The sequence below is a fragment of the Callospermophilus lateralis genome, chromosome 3 (genome assembly GCF_048772815.1).
Source record: "Callospermophilus lateralis isolate mCalLat2 chromosome 3, mCalLat2.hap1, whole genome shotgun sequence".
Taxonomy (NCBI): domain Eukaryota; kingdom Metazoa; phylum Chordata; class Mammalia; order Rodentia; family Sciuridae; genus Callospermophilus; species Callospermophilus lateralis.
The window spans coordinates 56,694,529-56,715,507 of record NC_135307.1 but is presented as its reverse complement, the minus strand read 5'-3'; the positions used below and the strand labels follow the sequence as shown (position 1 = coordinate 56,715,507).

At 30.7% G+C, this 20,979-nt stretch overlaps 1 protein-coding gene and 1 pseudogene across 2 annotated transcripts in view; both read left to right on the top strand.

Moving 5' to 3' along the window:
- LOC143393803 (aminoacyl tRNA synthase complex-interacting multifunctional protein 1 pseudogene) overlaps window positions 1–723 on the top strand; it is an 896-nt pseudogene extending 173 nt beyond the window's left edge.
- Window positions 1–19,074, top strand: part of Mdga2 (MAM domain containing glycosylphosphatidylinositol anchor 2) — a 758,737-nt gene extending 739,663 nt beyond the window's left edge. For both annotated transcript variants that reach the window (XM_076848261.2, XM_076848262.2), the window contains 3 exons: window positions 6,173–6,303; window positions 16,315–16,420; window positions 18,986–19,074. In XM_076848261.2, coding sequence (XP_076704376.1) covers window positions 6,173–6,303; window positions 16,315–16,420; window positions 18,986–19,074 — 326 coding nt within the window. The remainder of the gene's footprint in view (window positions 1–6,172; window positions 6,304–16,314; window positions 16,421–18,985) is intronic.
- The last annotated feature ends 1,905 nt before the right edge of the window (window positions 19,075–20,979 follow it).

The window sequence follows — 20,979 nt, the reverse complement described above, 5'->3', positions numbered from 1 at the left end:
AGAAACTAAGAACTGAAACAAGAGCTAATTCAAGCAGAACTTCAAAATGGCGTGGAGCAAATACCACTCCCATTTGGTACTTTACTGCAATTCAATGATTTCTGAAAATGTGATGCAGTCTAAACCAGTAACAACTATATCTTCTGGCACCAAAGAACAGATAAAAGGTGAAGAAGAAAAGAAAGAGAAAACTGAAAGGAAAGGAGAGAAGGAGAAAAAAAGAGCAATCATTAGAAGAAAGTGCTCACTCTAAGCCTGGATCCTCAAATTGGTTGCCTTATTACTGCCAAAAAACACCTGATACAGATTTTTGCATGTAGAAAAAGTAGATGTTGGAGAAATAGCCCCCAGAACAGTTGTCAGTGCCTGGTGAATCATGTTCCCTTTGAAAAGATGCAGAATCCAATGATTTCACTTTATAAACTGAGACCTGCGGAGATAAGGGGTGTACCATCTCAAATAATGGGAATGTGTGATGTTTCACCAGAAGTGGATAGTTTGGCTCCTCTTAGCAGGTCTCTTCCTGGAGACTGAATGACTATTGATACTTTCCCTGGAGAGACTGACAAGGAGCTGAATCCTAAGTAGATGATTGGAGATCAGATCAAACCTGACCTGCACACTAATTAGTAGCATGTGGCTACAAAAAAAGGAGCTCCCTCTGAGGAGAAAGGGAAGGGAGCAAACAGGGCTCAATTTATGACCAACAGTGAAATCAAATAAGATAAAGTGCTTCCATTAATGAAATACAGTGGGAATATATTTGTCACTTAAAAAAAAGAGAGTTGCATTAAATCTGGACAAATATGCTGGTGTTCAAAGATTTTAAACTAGGGAATTAAATGTATTTTTGGTTTTTGTCGTTTTTTTAATAAGAGGATATAGATATAATCCTATTAATGGAAGGGTGCCAATATTTTGAATTGCTTTAAGGTCCTGACTTTCATTCCCATTTTGGTTAAAGACCATATTTTTTTTCTGTTTATATTTAGAAATATCAAAACTCTTGCTAATATCTTGTATTTATTCCTCAACATTTTTGGATTCCGTCCACCCCTTGAAATTTAACACTGTGTGAGAGAATATTTGGGATTGAAAAATAATGTTAAGATAATATATCCTCACAGACTCAGAGCTTTGAATGCATTGATTCTAGAAGAGTCTTGATTAAATAAATGTGTAATTTAAAAACTCTTGCATTCTGATAAATTCTCAAAATTAAGTTTCTTATGAAAGAAGATATCTGAGGGAATATATATGGATACTTATTATTCTCCATTTAAATATCAGAGATTAACAACCAAACCCTGGGGTGTTTGGTAATTAAAACTAAGTCACTCTTTCTGTTAAAAACTACCCGAAGATTTCAGTGAAGTTCTATTTGTTTGTAATACTGGAAATACAATGTCTTCCATATGACAATACTGAAGACATTGGTAGAGTAAACTGCTTTGTTAAATGAGATGTGTTTAGAAAGGGAGAGGAAAGGTAGAATTTAGCCATCATTTATTACCAATCATGAAATAATCAAAATCTTACTACAGACACCTATCACAAACCCTCTCATAAAGCTGTTCTGTAATCCCTAGTTCATTTGCCTACAAACGTATTGCCTATACAATTCTTCACTGCTGATGGTTACTTAAACAATATATAGTAGAAGCTAATATGTTTAAATAAAATTAATGGTATGAATTTATTGAAAAAGGCTATTGTTGCAAATATAGAAGTATCATTTCAGTGTAAATAGTAGTTAATGTTATTTTGTCAACTGAATAAATGGAAAGAAAGTAGCAGTTTTTTCATAAAATAAAAAATATGTAACTATTGAAAATAAATACTTGTGGTGATTTTTTTAAACTATAGGTCTTAACATTCACTCATTTCTATTCAGTAAAATAAATTGTACATGCTGTGTGCCTAGTAGCATTTAGAGTTTCATAGAAGATAAGAGGATTATAGTGAAGCTTTCTTATCCATCAAATAGTTTATTTTTCATTTGGGGCAATAAATTAGTAACAAAAGTTAAAAGTAATACACAACAAAATGTATGTCAGGCCCATTCTCTAGGTGAACAAGGGAGAGAATACAGATGGTATTTTAACCCTCTGTATTAAAATAAAATAAAAGTTTCTATGGAAGAGAAGAAATGCAAAGCATCCATCAGAAGAGGTAAGTAAATAGAAAATGGAAGACAGTTTAGCCAACACATGAGAATGGAGGGTGATCTTCTCATGGGAGAGTGGGGAGAGTGATGGAACCAAAGAGTTAAAGGTCTAAATAAGTGAATTGATATAGATCAGGGAAGCAGACAGCCTGATGAAAGCCCTGCTTTAGGAAAAGTTCTTGGGTGCTGATGCAAATTCAACTTGATACCAGAAGGTATTGTAACAGTTTGAAGAAAATGAACTTGACATTGTTTGAGATATCATTGCAATTATATGTTGAAAAATAATATCAATGGATGCATGTAGTCATTTCTATTCAAGCAGAAAATAATGGTTTTATAATTTCCCACTTTGTATGTGTGTATAAAACAAATGATGCTAACAATTACCTATCAATATACATAGATCTTTCCTAGAGCAAGATAATTTAGACACATCCTCATCTTTCACAAAATGTGCAACTCAAATTAATGAGTCTGTGTTACTGATTATAATAAAAATGTGATTTATATGCAAGTGATCTCCAGACCTTGGAGTAAACCAAATGACAAATTAATTCTTGTGAACTTGATAATTCCAAGTATCTATTGGAAATGTGTATGCACCTTTTAGGACATATACTTAAATTACTTATCTAAAACAAATATAATACATATTTATAGTAAAATAATTAAAAGTAAAATTATGTTAAGGACTTAATAAAAGGTCAGAAGTAGGCAATAGTAATGATAAGTAATGTTTAAGCAAATTATATTTATACTGTAATTTATATGAAATAATATTAAGAATAATGCTATTGCAAAATGCTATGAAAAATTCAGAATATGATCATTATTCATGATATAAGAGAATATATGAGAGCACTTTGGTCATTTAGCCTTTTGTCTGTAATCATTAAGCAAAAGAGATGAGGAAAGTCCTCTTAAATTCCCTCATCTGATTCTTGGGGGAAAGTGATGAGAAGATGAGAATTTTCTAATTTCCCCAAGTGGGGAAAAAGAAGAAAGAAAGAAAAATGTCAATTTTGCTTGGCTATTTCCAGCTGTACAGCATTAGAAATTTCTTGGGGATGATTAATCTTCTAGATTTTAGTATCTTGTGCCTACTAAAGAATAAACAAAATATCTCTGAGGATTTAAAATTACTTTTGAAGAATATTACCCTATCCATCATATTCACTTAAGGAATTTTTTACTATAATAATAATGTGCTGAATCAGCTTTGCTGAATCTAACTTCTCTTGAATATCTTCATGCTATTTCACAAGTTCTAATTTTGTTGACCAAGATAACCTAAGTTTAAATATCTTTTGACACTATATTGTTTTATAAATATTAATAGCAGAAAATCCTACAAAAAATGTTTCAAAGTCATTTGCCTAGTAATATAGTTTTTGTCATCACTTCAAAATACATTAATAAATGAGTAGTTTGTATTCATTGATTGAGACAAATATTGCTATGTACATAAGACATTCAACTTATTTGAAATTTGGAAGCTTTATTTCAATCAATTCTATTGTATTTTTCTTATAAAACAAATAGCATTGTCTTTTAAAATCTAATCTAACCTCAGTTAAATATCATTTATTTTGTCTATGCTATAACCCAACTATAATTCTGAGATAATTCATACCTGGCTTCTATAGACCTAGGCAAAATATTGTTTACATATTATGTATTCAACAAACATAGATTGATATGATTGAAGTCTGAATTTATGTTACGTATTGTTAATTGAGAAATGCAAGAATAATTGCAGGCAAAGTATATTCCCTGATTGAGAAATAACTTATTAAATATTGACACAATAATCTATCATTATTGATATAATAAGAGATATATGGTAATATGCTTTTTATTGAAACATATATTTTTTACTTTAAGAATATTCCTAAAGATGCTATGCACTATTTGGTTTGAAAATTATAACTTGGTGTAAAAATTATGATCACTTTATTAATTTTAACAAAATATCCAATTATTAATTTAATTATAGAATCAATTTTCTGTTAACTCAATCAAAACCTAAGAGAAATAAAATTTCCCTATAAAATTGAACAAAAGAAGCTCCAATGGTGGTTGAAGAAAAATACCACAGAATTACTTTGTATTATTTATGAAGTAATAGAGAAAACTGACATAGAGAAGAGAGATGGGCAGACAGAGAAAAGGGAGGGGAGAGAGTCCAATGAAGATTCCACAGACTACAGAGTCTTGTGAAGCACATAATAGAAAAAGCATAAGCTGTTGGGAAAGACTAACTTCAGGTGAAAGTAAAATTTGTACAGTATATACCTAAGGTTTATAAAATACTTAAAATATGACCTTTGTCAAACAATAAAAGATAAGAAACTGAAACAGTGGATCAAGAGGAACTTAAAAAAAAAAGAAGAAGAAGAAGAAGAGCTCAGTGAGCTCAGGAGAGAGTGCAATATTCTAAGAACTAAAGGACCAGGGTAAAGGTTTTAGAAACAAAAGAACAGAATCCACACATGGAAAAACAAAGCCAGAACTATGGAAGAAAAATCTGGGTTATGTCTTACATCAAAGGGGAAAAAGATAGAAAATGATAGCTTTTTAAAGCAGAACCTGAAAATTCAAAAAGAAAATGTATAAAATACAAAAAAAGACCTATAAAGTTGTATGGATAAATATACATCATTCCTTCATTCAATATTAACTAAATGAATCAGCCTTATAATTAAAGAATAATTGTCTGTTACCAAGTAAAATTTATTCCTTTAATACAATTTGAATTTAATATTATGAAATCTAAATTAACTTACCATCTCAGTTAACTTTTAAAATTTTATCTATTAAAATATTGCTTTCATAGTGATTATGATATAAAACTCAAACTCTGATTTCAAATCCTGACTTTACTATTTTCTTGCTGTATAAAATAGATCAAATGACTTAACTCCTTTAAATTTTCTAATCTATAATGTGGGTATAATAGTACCAAATACTTTATAGGAGTTAGAAGATTAATTCTTTATCTGCAGTGTCTAACATATATTATTGTGTTAATATTATTATCATCCTTACTATCATTTCTATTTACATCATACGAAACTGTTGAAAGAGCTGTATCAAATGATGAAACAAAAATGATCTTAATTATATGTTCAAATAACTCTTTTAGAAGAACACTGAGACTTAGATGAAATTAATCTGAAAAACTATACTAAATGATAACATAAGACAAAACAATTAGGGTTAAACTATGAGCTAGTCAGTACATGATCATGTGCTATATTTGTTTCCTATGGCCGCTGTAACAAACAATAAATAATCACAAATGTTGTGGCTTAAAGCAGTACAAATTTATTTTTTTATAATTATGGAGAACAGAAATCCAAAGTACATATTATGGCAGGACAAAATCAAGATGTCAGTAGACTAGTTCCTTCTGAAAATTCTGGGGGAAAATCCATTTCCTTACTTATAGCTTCTAGAGGCTGCCTGTGTTATTGACTTGTGGAACTTTCCTCTATCTTCAAAAGCAGCTAACATCTTCTCTACTATGGCCACCTTCTTTCATGTATTAAATCTACTTCTGTTTCATAAAGATATGTGTGATTGCATTTTGAACCCACTTGGATAAATCTAGAAAGTTCTCTCCATCTGAAAATACTTATTAATTCCTGCAAATTCACAGATTCTAGAAATTAGGACACAGTTGCCTTTGGATCATGTCATGAAGAGCAAGTTAGGGGGCTGGGGATGTGGCTCAAGCAGTAGTGCGCTCGCCTGGCATGGGTGCGGCCCGGGTTCGATCCTCAGCACCACATACAAACAAAGATGTTGTGTCCGCCGAAAACTAAAAAATAAATATTTTTTTTTTAAAAAAAGAGCAAGTTAGGAAATGAAAAATGAAACACTATAATGTTCTGAAAATTTTTATTAACAAAAAAAAAGTTGGAAGTGTTTGTCAAGGAGAAGCAAATTTGAAACAAAACCAAAAATACACAAAATAAAATTTCATGGTTTTATTCTTAGGTGTTTTAAATGTGTATCTACGATTGAAAGGGCAGACAACAATAGAGAATCCACTATGGTCTTCCAGTGGGAATAAAGGACAACGATGGAATGAGGCTCATGTCAATATATATCCAATTACTTCATTTCAGGTAAGAAAAGAAGTCATTTCTGATCATAAATTGCTGTGTTTGAGTGTAACATCAAAGGTAGATTTTAAGCAAATAGTAAAATATTCAGAAATTCTGTGATTTGAGTATCACACAAATTACATGGATAAGTTTCTCTTTAGTTCTAAAACCTCTCTTAGAAAAAGAAATGTCCCTTTCCCTTATTAATTAGCACATATTAAGTAATATGTTTGAATAATAATCTGTAAAAATTAAAGTGATTTTTTTGGACAAAATGTTATATATTTCTATAAAATCACATGTGTATAATTCATACAGTGAAGAAAAACAGTACTGGTTTTTATAATAATGGAATGTGGTAATCAATTCTCAATTAATCTGTTTGAATTTTACTTGATGGAATTTTATAGACTTTTAACAAAATGCATCTCTTTGAGATAATGCCCTTTCATTAATTTTTCACTTTTATCATCCTTGTTTTTCATAAAGAAAGGAAGTAAGGCTTGGGTTGATTATAAGAGAGTAATGATAACAGAGCACTTGCCTATCAGGTATGAGGCCCTGGGTTCAATCCCAGTACCATAAAAAAAACAAAAACAAAAACAAAATAAAAATAAAAATAAATCATAGAAGTTTCACTGACTATAATAGTGGCCATCATAGCTAGAAACAATATAGCATAAAACTCTTTTGATAAGTTAATGACACAACTTTCGTGATTATAATAACTATATAACATATATACATATTCATCTTTATATATGCATATCTACATATATAATACCCAAATATTTATTTATTAAAAATATCCAAATGTTTTCATATCTTTAAAAGGTAATGAAATATCTTTAACATCTATGAATTCATTAAATACAATCTATAGTACTATTCCTTATTTTGAAAGGATCAAAATGCATTTTATGACAACATATTTATACTCATTTGCATATATTTATAGCATTGAATGTTTTTTACTATTAGTGATTCATTAGGTGCATTTCATTGCTTATGTGGTAAGAGTATAGAAAATCAGAGACTACTTCAATTATGCTAATTTTTAATTAGTAGCACATCCTTTCTTGTAATATAATCTGTAAAAATCCTATTTGCTTTAGAGGTTAACTACTAAATGTAACCAGGATGATAAAAAGGCATACATTTCTTCACAGTGGTAAAGAATAAGAAAGTAAGACTAGCTAATTACCTACAAATACATAAAAGCAACTCAGATCATCTGACTATGGGAAAATAGCAGAATTATTTATTTCTATGTAGGACAACACAGTTGTGAAAATTGACTCTGTGTCAATATATCATTAAACTAAATTCAAATGGGAAGACAGAACCCCAAAGCATTACTAATAAAGGTATCCTTAATATTAAACTGTTTATATATATGTAAGAATCGAAGAGACTTTATTTATAACGAGTTGACAGATGTTCTTCTATATATAATTTTGCTTCCTATATGACTGCCTCCTCAAGGCAAAATTATTAAATCAAATACAGATAAAACAAGGACTTAAGAGAATAGTTATATTAATATTGCCTTCAGGATAATCTTGTATTGACATTTCTATTACTTTAATGAACATCCATGGGGTGCCTAGAGGAAAATCATCTACTCCCATAGACAAAAATTCAAAAATACTTTTGGGGTTTCTACAGGTACATTTTTAGGCATCAGGATAAAAAATTGTTTGTTTATCTAGATTGGTGGAAATACACATCTAAATACATAAGTCATATGCTGTAATAACTGCAGTAATAGAGATATACCTAACAACAAGAAGAACAGGGAGGAGAAACAAGAACATCTTATTGTATGAGGTGAAACCTGAACTGAGAAGAATTGCAAAGCAGAGAAAAAAGTTCACTCAGCAAAGTGCAGATCAAGTCAGGGTCATACTACAGAATCTGCCAGAGAGAAACAATAATGTTTGTCTGGAATCAGTACATAAAAAGTAGTCATGGACTGGTGAATAATGAGGCTAAGGAACCAAAGGAGATTAGGCCATGAGGAGTCATGAAAGATTTTACTCAGGAGATGACATAATACATGACTCAGCTTGTTGTTTTAAGGTAATGTGGTGCTTAGTATGATGGCTTGTGCCTATAATCCCAGCTACTTAAGAGACTGATGCAAGAGGATCATAGATTCAAGGCCAGTCAGGGTAATTTCCTTCATTGATTCAAAGAGGGAAAAGGGGCTGGCAAACCAGGACATCTTTGTAATGTACAAATAAAATAGGTTGAAAGGATAAGCTAAGGAATTGGTACAGACAAGATGATGAATTTCAAGATATACTTGTATGTAAAACCTAACAGAGCATTTTTGTTTGAAATTTTGGAGGTGGAAATGTAGAAATGCATGAATAACAATTTTCAAACTAGGGAGTCTTGAGCAATATTCATGCTTATTATTATTATTATCACTATTATTTATTTTTATTTGTATCTTGTTATTGGGAAATGAACCCAGGGATGCATTTTTATTCTGAGACAGGATCTCACTAAATTGCCCAGACTGGCCTTAACCTGTGATCCTTCTGCCTCAGTCTTCTAAGTAGCTGGGATTACAAGTGTGTACCATCACATTCAGCAACACATTACCTTTAGGAGAGAGAGAGAGAGAGAGAGAGAGAGAGAAAGATTCAAAGATGATTATGTTTACTTCTATATTAGACATTTTCTAAAATTGGTGGAATATTATTTTTTAAACCTGCAAGGGGTATTGTAGTTTTTGTTTATCTGAAGTTTGGGGAAATACATATTTCTAAGTCTTAAGATTATATATGCTAACAAAGATATAAGAATGGTTGATATTAACAAGGAAAGGTATACACATGAAAAAAGTGACTAAAGGATAGAACCATATATAGCACTAACTAGACATTAATCATTAAGGTGAACTCAAAGAACAATCCACCAAATGGTATGTTTTAGAGTTAATTGGAAAAAGATTCAGACATCCATGAAATTTAAAGAAGATGAAGGAACTCAATTTGAAAAGCAGATTTAGTCTAATGGGACTGTTCCTTAGAATGTAACTGGTAAACTTAGAATGGTTTCATCTGAGTCATAAACATAAGAAATCTTTTATAAGTGGATACAGTGTCCAGTCTTGTGAAATTTGGATAAAGTTGTAAGGAAACTGGAAAAATCAACATATTTATTAAAATGGTTTCACTGTGCATAATTAATAGCATTACCTATAGGTGAATATGAAACTATTGCCATTTACTCAAATAGTTTTTTTCTATCATTTTTTTTCACATTAGAAAGAGTACCAATTGTGTTTATTTTATTTTATATTGTTTTTGCAAATGAACCAGGTTCATTATTCAAAATGCAAGAGGAAGAATCCAGAAGGAAATGTCCTGGAATATAAATAATGAGAGGGTTTCTATAGTAGAAATAAATAAAAGAGGCAAAATGCTACATTCAAGTTCGATGTTGCAGACTTATACAAGTTGCTTTTATTTGTGATTTGGCCCATTTTATTATTTATTTGTTGCTTTTATTTGTGATTTGGCCCATCTTATTCCATTCTGGCCTGTTTCCAGAACTGCTGATTTTAAAAGTTAACTTTTTGTTACCAGGAAGCATTTTTTTAATTTATACTGGTCAGTATAAATTCAGAGCAGAAAGTTCTACACTTTACTACAAATGGTAAAGTGTTTTCTGTAGCCACAGGTATTTGTGTACTCAATTACAAAAAGACATGTATAAGAAGGAGATATTCAAGAATGTTCAAATGTATAAAAATTTTATTCATAATAGTCCAAACTTTGGAAAGTTCCTCTCTGCTGCACTCAGCCCTTCTCATTCCAACCTTGAACTCAGAGTGGCCTTCCATAGTTGGTTCTCAGCATGATTACCATTTCTGGGGCTTTTTGTATCTGTTGATAGTTTTTTAGAAATAAAAAATTTATTTTCATTTGGTATCAATTTTGTTTTGCCTAAAGGACATTCCTTAGCATTATCTTGAAGTACAAGTTTGTGAAACATGAATTCTTTTCACCTTTTTAAAAAATCTATTTAAACTGCATTTAAAAAAAATATTTCCTCTGCATATAACATTCCTACTTTCCTTTCAGAATTTCAAAAATATTCTACTTTCTTGTTGGTATTGTTTTCAAGTATATATCTGTGGATATGCTTGCATTTATTCTTCTGTATGTCGTGTGAGTTTTCTTTGGGGTTGTTTTTAAGATTTTATTTTTATCACTAGTTTTGAGAAATCCAATTATCACATATATGTTTTGGTTTATTTTTAATCCTTTATTTGCTTGTGGGTCATTGAATTTCTGGATCTATGGGCTTATCATTTTCATAACAGCTGAGGATTTTCCAGTTAATATTTATTCACATATTTTTTCTCCCCCTCTACAAGCCTCCAATTATACCTATATAAAGCCACTTAAAGATGTTAAAAAAACTCATGGACTTTTTCTTCCAGTTTTTCTATTTGGTTTTAATTTGGGTAGTTTCTACTGTTTTTATATTCACTAATCATTTCTTTTATGATATCTATCTTTAATCCTATTCAATGTTTTCTTCATCTCAACCGTTTGGCCTCTCACCTCTATAAATTCAATTTGAGTCTTTTTACAGAACATCTTTATGTCTTTAGTTAATGTTTTGAGCACATGAAATCCAGTCATTGTAACTATTTTAGTCACTATCTGCTAATGCTAATATCTATATCAGTTTTAGTTGGTTTCAGTTTATTGATTTTTCTTTTCTTTATGGGTTATTATTTTCTTGATTTTTGCAAATATGGTAATTTGGGTGCCAGACATTATAAATTTTACATTGATGGGTATGGGATATTTGTTCATTTCTCTAAGTATTCTGGAGCTTTGGAGGAGTGTGATTAAGTTACTTAGAAACAGTCTAATTGTTTTAAGTCTAAATTTCCAAATTTAAGTGAAACTAGAGGGTGACTCTCTATATGTGTTTCTGTCTCTCTCTAATGCTTTCTTTCTGATATTTTGTTCCCTGGTTATACTCCATCTGCCTTGTCTTCTGGGTTCTCAGCTCTATCTTCTCAAGTCAGATTTGCTACCATTTTCACTTTGGTTATATCTACTTGCATCATGGTCTATAAACAGCAATTATGAACTCACATAGTTTGGTTTCCACTTCTCAAGGATCATTGTTTTTCATTATCTCATGTCCAGTGTCTAAACACTGTTGTTTCATATACTGTCTAGTTAATTGGTGTTTCAGTTTGAAAGACATATCCGATTTTAGTTACTCTATTTTGGGTGGAATTCAATTAAAAAGTAAAGATTTCGAATAATTGCATTTTAAGCTATTTAAATTACAAAGAGAAGTAAGGGCAAGTAAAATTTTATTTTTTTTAAATTTTGTCCTCTATGTTCTCTTATTTCTCAACATATATTTGGGTCCATTGACTAAGGACTTTTAAAATTTCATAAACCTTGATTATGCAAGGAAACAAAATACACTACTCATCCTGTACCATATTTTTTGTTTTAATTTTCTTTTTTTGTTTTTGTTTTTTGTTATTTCAGAATTACTTCAGAAAACATATTTTTAATTCAAAAAATCATTTACAAACTATCAAGGGACATCTCTTACATTTTGGAATTTTAAATGGCCTATGACTTTGAGCCTCTGTTTCACTAATACTTATATGTTTTCTTTGTTTGAAATTGCATGCCTTTAAATTAGTTTGATCTATAAACCATTTAAAAAACAATTACTTGCAGTACTTTGAGTGTGGCCAACTAGATTGGTTAACTGAAAATAAATTATTGTGTAAGACAAATAGAAGTTTTATTCTACTGAAATATCTTCAGGGGGCTTTTTTCCCTTAGAATTAGTTTATCATTTCAATGCTTGTGATAAAAATAATTTTTGCCCTATTTGGAAGGATTACAGCAAAAATTTCCGAAAAATAAAACTAACTAACATTAATAGTGTTAATCTTATAATGTTACTTAAAATTTACACCATAAAGCACAGAAAATAGCTAGTTTTTCCTCCATTTAGTTGAAAGGGATTCTTGGAGATTGACTATTCTTATATCTCTTTTAAATAAATTGGTTTTAAGATAATTCAGATACAAATAATTAACAATAAATAGGGACTGGTAAAGAAATGATAAGCATTCTCATTATATCATCATTGCTTTATGTTCTAACCAGTAATAATACTAATATTGTATTATTAATTAGTATAATTAATAATCATTAGGAGACATTCCATGCTCATGTAGTTACATATCTGAACTCCTAAGCCAACTTCCAGGGCAATTATGTATAGACATTATGATGGCTTTGGTTTAACCATTGAAAACAGTTTTCAATTGCAGTTCACAATGTGATCTATTTGTTAAGTCTTCAACAGGATTCAAAAGCTCGTGTATTATTTCAGATTAGAACTTTGACAACCAATTGACATTTGTCCAGCAAACTGAACTGGCAGTCTTGTGAAGTTATACTCATTATTAATATTTGAGGCAATCTCTCCATGGAAGATTAACCAAGCTATGCACCTGGTCTGTTGTGCTGCCCCAAAACTCTTTTATAATGGTTCAGAATAACTCAGTTATTTGCTGAACCAATATTAAAATAGAGGTAACATCATTAATGCTGATAGCTGTATTTTCAAATTTATTTACATCCTGATGTTTTTCAAAGTGATAAGCACAGTCACTCCTCAAACTACATTTTTCAACTTTTACACTTCGCTCAGCAATAATGATCAAGAACAGTTTATCTCTTGTCAGTAAGAAAATATGTTGTGAATATTTGCAGAAGACACCAAGAACATTAAATCAGATCATCACAAGAGCCTTATATTCTGGGATGCTCTCACCTACTTTCATTAGTGTTGTAGGTACCTCTTCTCCTCTTGCTGAGAAATTATATTTGAACACAGCTTTGAGAGCATCATCTACTCATATCTATATATTGATATCTCTACTTACATACTTTCATGAATTATGTTTGTATGAAACTGTCAATTGACAGTAAATTTCACTGTAAAAGTCCACAAGATTTTTTAATCCCCACTTGAATTTACCTAGCAAGAGTTAATTTTCTTATTATGATGTATTTCTTGAATATTAAGTTTGCTGAACTACATGAACACACTTTAAACTTTTAAAGTTTACATTTTAAACTTGTTACTTCTGTTAAGAGAAACCACTTTAAACAATATTAATGTGGTTGTGTGGGAAGAACACAGATTTTGCATAATTTTCTCCTCTTTGAAGAAACCTAAATTTCAACATTTTCTCCCTGGGTATCCAGCTGCTATTAATTCCTTCTTCAAGTCAATTAAACCCAATGCCTTTCAAAAGTACAAAGAAAAAAGGAACATAGTTTTATCCCTGTAATCATGATAAAACTTGAGATGAAGTCAGAATCATGATGAAACTTCATAAACATACAATGTAATTTAAATTTTTAAACAAGAGAGCCTCTTTTCTCAAAGCAAATGCAATTCACATTTTTTCAGTATATGTAGATCACATCTTCCATGTTGAAATACATCATATTTTAATGAACTGTGAACAGTTTCTTATCTTTATTTTTGATAAGAAGTTATCAATCAAGATTTTTTTTATAAAGGCTTAAAAGTTCAGTTAAGGATCATTTTTTCAATTTAATACCAAATTTTATTCTTTAATCTACCTAACAATGTAAAAAAAGAATTATACTTAGATTTTAGTTGAGAAGCCATTTATAAATATATTGGAATAAATATAGAATTTAATTATAATAATTCAAAATAAAATCATAGTCAAAATTTAGAATATAAATGAAAATGCAATAAATATTTCTTGTGAGACTGAATCAATTTTAAAAGAATCCATATCTTTTCAATAGCAAAACTGCCATGCAAAATAAAAGAAAGAATCACACTGTGCAGGACCTTTCTCTGAGGAAGATTACAGTATTTTTCTCGCCTGTCGAATTGGATTCCCTATCATCACAACATTATAAATAAATGTTGAAAAGGTGAATTATGAATCTTCCAAGAGTTTAAATTATCATAAAGTATTTTTATCATACTAGTAAGTAACTACCAATTCCTGGATCTGTTTGCACACAATGTCAAAATGCACTATCAATGCTTGTAAAAGTAAACACATATAATGGCTTTGCAAATTGGTCAACTTTTTATTACTGTCCAGCTTTATTCAGTGTCACTAAGGGCTAAACTGTTCACATAAGGGAGTGTCCTAGGTATAGGCTGCCCTCTGGACACAGGAAAGCTCATCTTCTGTTGATCTGTAAACTGCACATGGGTAGTCAACACACTGCCAGCAGGCAGCAGCCCATACATTACCTTGCATCAGACCATCTACTTCCTGATGTTCACCATCATCTGCTCCCAGCATTCCCTGTCAATCCAACCACAAAAGTAGCTGTTCTTCACCCTTCTCTGTTTCAGGACTTAGACCTTCAGCACAAACCTAGGTCCAACCTTGTCATTTGATCAAAGTACAGAGGGAGGTAGGAGGAAGAGAAGAAAAAAAAATTAATAGAAAAACAAGGTGATGAAACATTAAAGGCAGTAACAACACAAGTTTTAAGTGCTTTGAGCAAGTGGTAGTATTGTTCTAGTTAACATATGGATTCCCAAGGAAAGTGACTGTGAAAAGTTCAGGAATGATTTTGATAATATATACACATTAATTTAGATTTTAAAATATAATCCCATTCTATTATATTGATTCCTGACTGAAGATAACAAGAACCTACTGATGAAAATAATTATGTACTTTAAGAAAAACTAGATAATTTTATCAAACTATTCACCTTTATATAGCTAAGGGAAATCCATGTACTTCCAGGTCTGTTTCTCTGGCATCCTTCCCAAGATGAGAAGATTCTGACTTTGGCTTCACATGGGTAAATTTAAATGGTTACAAAATCACAACATTTTAATTACCCCTATTAGACTCCATCTGAATGTAATCCCTTTGTCTTTTCCATGACTACACTGCAAGTTCTGAATCATACTCGACAAGCAGTATTCCCTTTCTGCTTCCACTTCCCACTACTATCTATTAAAATTAAAAACTTGGATAATTAAGAAGACTTTTCTTTTACTGAAATTTCCATGCTAAAACATTCTGTTACTTTACTCCAGAATTAAAACTTGACTTGCATGCAGAAATCTACACTACATTCCACTCAATCATTTAAAATACCTACATAAAATAAAACTTATTGTGATGATAAAGTAAATATTTTATTTTTAAATCTCTCTGGGAATATAAGTTACTCAATGGAAGGTTACCTTTTATTATCAAAAGAATTAAAAAGTTTGCTGGAAGCAAGGAGTAATTTGGAGGTTATGGAGAAAATTCCAGAAGATCTGGTATCTTTAAAACAGGAATAATAAAAATTTGAACTGTGTGTATATTGTCATCCTCTCCAGAATTTACTAATAAAGACAGTCTGATTCATTCTTCAATACTTTTTTTTATCATTAAGCTTCAATGACCATCTTTATTGTAGACATTGGAAATTCAAATATTTGCCATTAAACATTCAACATAAATAGACTCAAATATCTTCAAGTTTTAAAACTAGAATATGAAAAGTGAAATAATACAGGTAAATCATAGGTAAATATAAGGAACATGAGGACCCTATTCAATCAACTTGCAAAAAAGCAAACTATTTCAGAAGCAGTAAACCTCAACTCTAGGCTTTAATAAGCATAATAGTATTATAAAGAATTCAGAACTGATTTATTCCTTAAAATATTTCTGGAAAACTAGTGCTGTAAGATATCTTTAGAGGAAACCAGAAGGAATCTATTTCAGAAAAAGATTGCTCTAATAATTTTTTTCTTACCACTGACAATTAAACAATAGAATTTTAAGTAGTTACTTTTATGGCATTATTGAATTATATATTTTGTATGTATTATATTATTGACTATTGACAAATTTACATTTTTCTTCTCAATTTCTGAATAGAAAATCATTTGCCAATCAAAACTCCACATTTAGGTTTGTTTCCTTCATATTTGTAGCTCATTTTTGAAGGTATTCGAGGCCCTGGGATAGAAGGTGATATTGCCATTGATGATGTATCAATTGCAGAAGGAGAATGTGCAAAACAAGATCTAACAACTAAGAGTAAGTGGCTTTTCTTCAGATTCTTTTGATTTAACGCTGAAATACAATAACAATTAAATTAATGTAATTTAATTGTAATAGACAAAATTTTATTTATTTACAAATTTCTTATATTTAAGTGTTAAAGACTAGAAGATATTTTAAATTAAATTTTAATATAAAATAAAAATAATTTTGATTTAAATTACATAAATTACATTTTTACTATTAAATAAAATTTAATCTATTTAAATTTATACTATTTATTTCAGAGGCTTTTTTAGAATTTTATTAAAGTATTTTGGAAATCTATATATTTATTACCACTTTATATAATTACATTTGTTTTTTATCCTCAAATAGTTTAAAAATATATTCCCTATATCTAAATTTTGCCAACCATTTTAATGGATTCAGTATTGGAAAACAAAAACAAAAAACTTTATTATATGTGTTTAGTAATGGAGTAGCCCCCTCTTTTCAGGTATAATTGCTCTCCTCTCTGCCCAAAATCTTATTTAGTAATTTGGTCTCTGGTTTTTACATGGTTTGAATATTATGGTTTAGTGATATGTTCAAATTTAATTTTTTACTACAGGTCCACTTCTTAATAGAAGAAGGATATATAAGAGTGAAAAATAATGCAAAAGCATTAGAATTATGTGAACTGCTTCTTAAGATCCTTAAACCCTTGTTATATATTTGAGATGTAAATGTAAAATTATTCCTATTAAAAGTTCCTCCAATTCTTAGGCACACCTGCAATCTTTAAATTTATGGTCATATAAAGAAAGAGCAATCAAATTAAATTTATACAAATAATTCATCAGTAATTTAGCATATATAAAAACATAAAATCCATATCGTACAAGTGTAGAGCAAATCAGAGTCTTTGTTAGCTTGTATATTTAGTGAGAAATTATGTCAGTCTAGATGTTGAAAGTCAAATTTGTACAACTACCCATTGATTGCTCAGATGAACTGAATTGCCTCTATTCTTCAGCACTGAAAAAGGACAAAAACTAAGATTACTTGTAACAATAAGCCATTTTGCTCATAGTTTCTTGTTATTGCACTTAGCATTTAAAATACACATTCAGTAAAGACTTTTCCATGGATCTGGATAATTTTGCTTTAGAAAAGCAACTGCACCAAATAAACCAGGTTTGTCTAATGCACACAAAAAATTCATTTTCCTCAGAGAATGTGATTTATTTTGAATTCTACAGCTTGAATCAGTGGCAATAAGATTATATTAACTCAAGGTAGTTACCACTTTATTAAAAAGTTTTACATTTTCATATTTTAATCATTGAAAATTATAAATTCAAATAAATAAATTGAACAGAACTTTCCAAAAGAGGAAAACAAAAGAACATAATTTACTCTCTAGAGTAGATAGCAGAAATGACTATGGCAGCACACTGAGACTTCATTATTACACAATAGAACATTTTTATAATCAGTTTTCTTCTCTTGAACTAGAAAATTCGGTGTGTCTATTTTAAATAGGTTAAATATGAATATGCTGTGTATTTTTAATTTGCCTCTGTAAGTCAGGGGGAAAGTATCCCAAATGAACCCAAATATTCTATTTGGAATGGGAAAGTATTCTGTTACATTTGTCACTATTTAACTATCACTTATTAAGTGCAGTTTGATAAGTGAACTTTGATTGTTTGATGAATATTAGATTATTGTTAATTCATAAATACAGAACAGCATGAAGTTCAAAATCCTCTTCCTAATCCTTCCCAGGCAATAAAAGGTGGTATGGCCCATAGCACCAAGAACTAAGATTATAAGTCTCTGCATTCCAAACCTAGCTCTCTCTTAGGCAAAAACTATTTTGTAAACTTAGGAAGACTAATATATTATCAGGTCTGCTGTTTGCCCTCTTGGGTCAGGTATGCATTCTAAGAAGCATCACAAGGACAGCAGGCTTTAACTGAAGTAACAAGTAGAGGGATAAACTCAAGACAGATTGGTGGAAGTAATTATTTAGTTCCAGTGGACTTCAGAATACTTCAAAAAGTTAAACTAGAGAGAAATTTATTTACATAATTGATAGATAGTTAAACAATGATCTAAATATAAGCAATGCATTGTTATAGTAGTGACATTTCTCTAACCATAACCCATTCCTTCCAACTTGACAAGAAGAGCAGTTTTCTCTCAGTTTTCAGGCTTAAATCCTTCCAGAAACTGGGAGGGGAAAAAAAAAGAATCAAAACACAAAACGTCTTTTGAGGATTTCTGAGAATTTTCTCCCCTGTGATTGCTTTCATAGGACTAGCAAAATTGTGAGGTGAAGCTCAACCATAAACCTGTGTGAAATTGTTCTGAAAAGTTTTTATAGAATATCAATTTAAAATCTGCTAATATTTTTATTTATTTAATCAAGTTTATTTCTTTTTTGTTTACCTTAGAACCAAAATTGATAAACAAAACTATTTTCCAAAAATTTTCCCTATATCAAATTTGTTTTTGCTAGCTCGCCAAAATTGTATTAACATGACATAGAATGCTTATACTTCTTTATTTTTTTATTTTTTTATTTTTGGCATTTATTTTCCTTATCTCTAGATTCCGTTGATGGTGCTGTTGGGATTTTAGTTCATATATGGCTTTTTCCGGTTATCGTCCTCATCTCTATCTTGAGTCCTCGAAGGTGACCTTATCCTGGCAGAGGCTATAAAAGATTCACCAGGCACTGGCATGAAGAAAGAGTCTTTGTAAATGGACACTGAAAAAAACAAACTACCAAAGATTCCTCCACTGACTACTGACTCAAAAATAAAATAATAAAAACAAATTTTTTTAAGCACTGGGGATAAAAAGACATCATGGAAGTATAACTTATTCCAAACTACATATAAATGATAATCTTGACCTGAGTAGAAAAGAGACCTTCAGGTGCTTTTGTGGCTAAAAAGATTACAGCATCATCTGGTTGAACTCTGGAAAAAAAAAAAAGAAAAAGAAAAAGAAAAGAAAAGAAAAGAAAAAGCGCTATAGAAATCCTCGTCAAAGCACAAAGTCATGGCTGGTTTTGTTTCAAATGAATAGTTTGCTTGTTACCATGGAAACCTAATGGCCTGCCAACAAAAACCTCACTGTAAACAGGGTACGTGAAGAGCTGGCATTTATTTTCCTTTCAAGAAGGTTTTACGTATAGAATTAAATAAATGTAGGCCCTTTTACCTTTGGCTGTTACCCTTCCTTGAAAATAACCCGAACTCAGAATTATTTAAAGCATTCATCTTCCCTCCCACCTTATCCCCACCCACTTTAATTACTATTATTTTTTCCTCCCATGGCTAAGCTAGATAACTGTATGCTGTCTCTTTTTGCATGCACTACTATCCAGGACGGTAAACCTGGGCTTACATATTACACAGGCTTATCGGAGTTTGCTTGCGGCCACTTGAACACCCAAACTACGTCATCTGTTCCAATGAAGAAACCAAACCACCATCTTTTATAAATTGCCATGGAAACCAAGTGCCTTCAATGAAACAAGCCTGAATAATTTTCAACTCAGAAGCTTGCACTGCTAAGAGTGGTTTGTGTAAAACTATTTTGTAAACAAACTACAGAGCCTAAATGTGCAAATTACAGGCAAGACCACAAAGCCGCTTCTGAAGAAGAAAGGACCGAAGCTGCTGCGTAAGCCCATGCAGACAAGATATGTGTTGTTTAACCTCCTAGACAGCCATGGCCTTTCGGCTTATTGTCCATTCGAGAATAACTTCCATTGAGACCAGACATGGGAGCAACACGGTTTTCTTCCAGGTTATTAAATGGGTCAACCAGAGCAAAAGGTTGTTCAGATAATACTTAGCGCAGAAGGTGGTACAATACAAAGGAGATTTTTTTTTTTTTAACTCTAACCTCCATTTGAAATGAAATTGGCCCTAGCTTTAGAGGGAACAAGAAAATGTTTGTGATTGCAGTGCATACAAACTCTACAGCGGAACTGGGCCTGAAAAATCTGGCTTTATTCTTAACACTGAGGGTAATATGCCTCTGCCCTTTAGTCAGACTCTGTGCAAATTGTGAAATATTATTTTATTATTTTACCAAGATTAAAAAAAAAAACACTTTTACAAAAAAACAAAAATCTGTAAAAATGATTTTGAGCTACCTGAGGACAAATCATACCTTGAACCAGCCAGTTTTCCAATGCATTGTAAATTTCACTTAAACCTGTTGGTTACGAAAATTTGAAGATCTTTTTCCTTAAATTATCTCAGCTTTTAACTTCATTTAAAAACACTTTTGTCTAAAGAAGAATATTATTATTATATGTTCTTTCAACACCCCAGGATTAAAAAAAAACTGATTATGCAAATAATTGGGATATAAGTATTAAATTATAACATTTGCAAATATCAATATAAAAAGCACAACAAAATGTAGTGGAAAAATGACAAAGCTTGATTTTTTAAAAAAAACAATCTGTAGAAATGTTTGTGCAAATTCAGTAATTCAACTTAAAATATAATTTTACAGCTATGTTCAATAAAGCCTCTTTCCAGGTAAGGTCTGATGAGCGGTATGTGTGTTTGTTAAGCAAT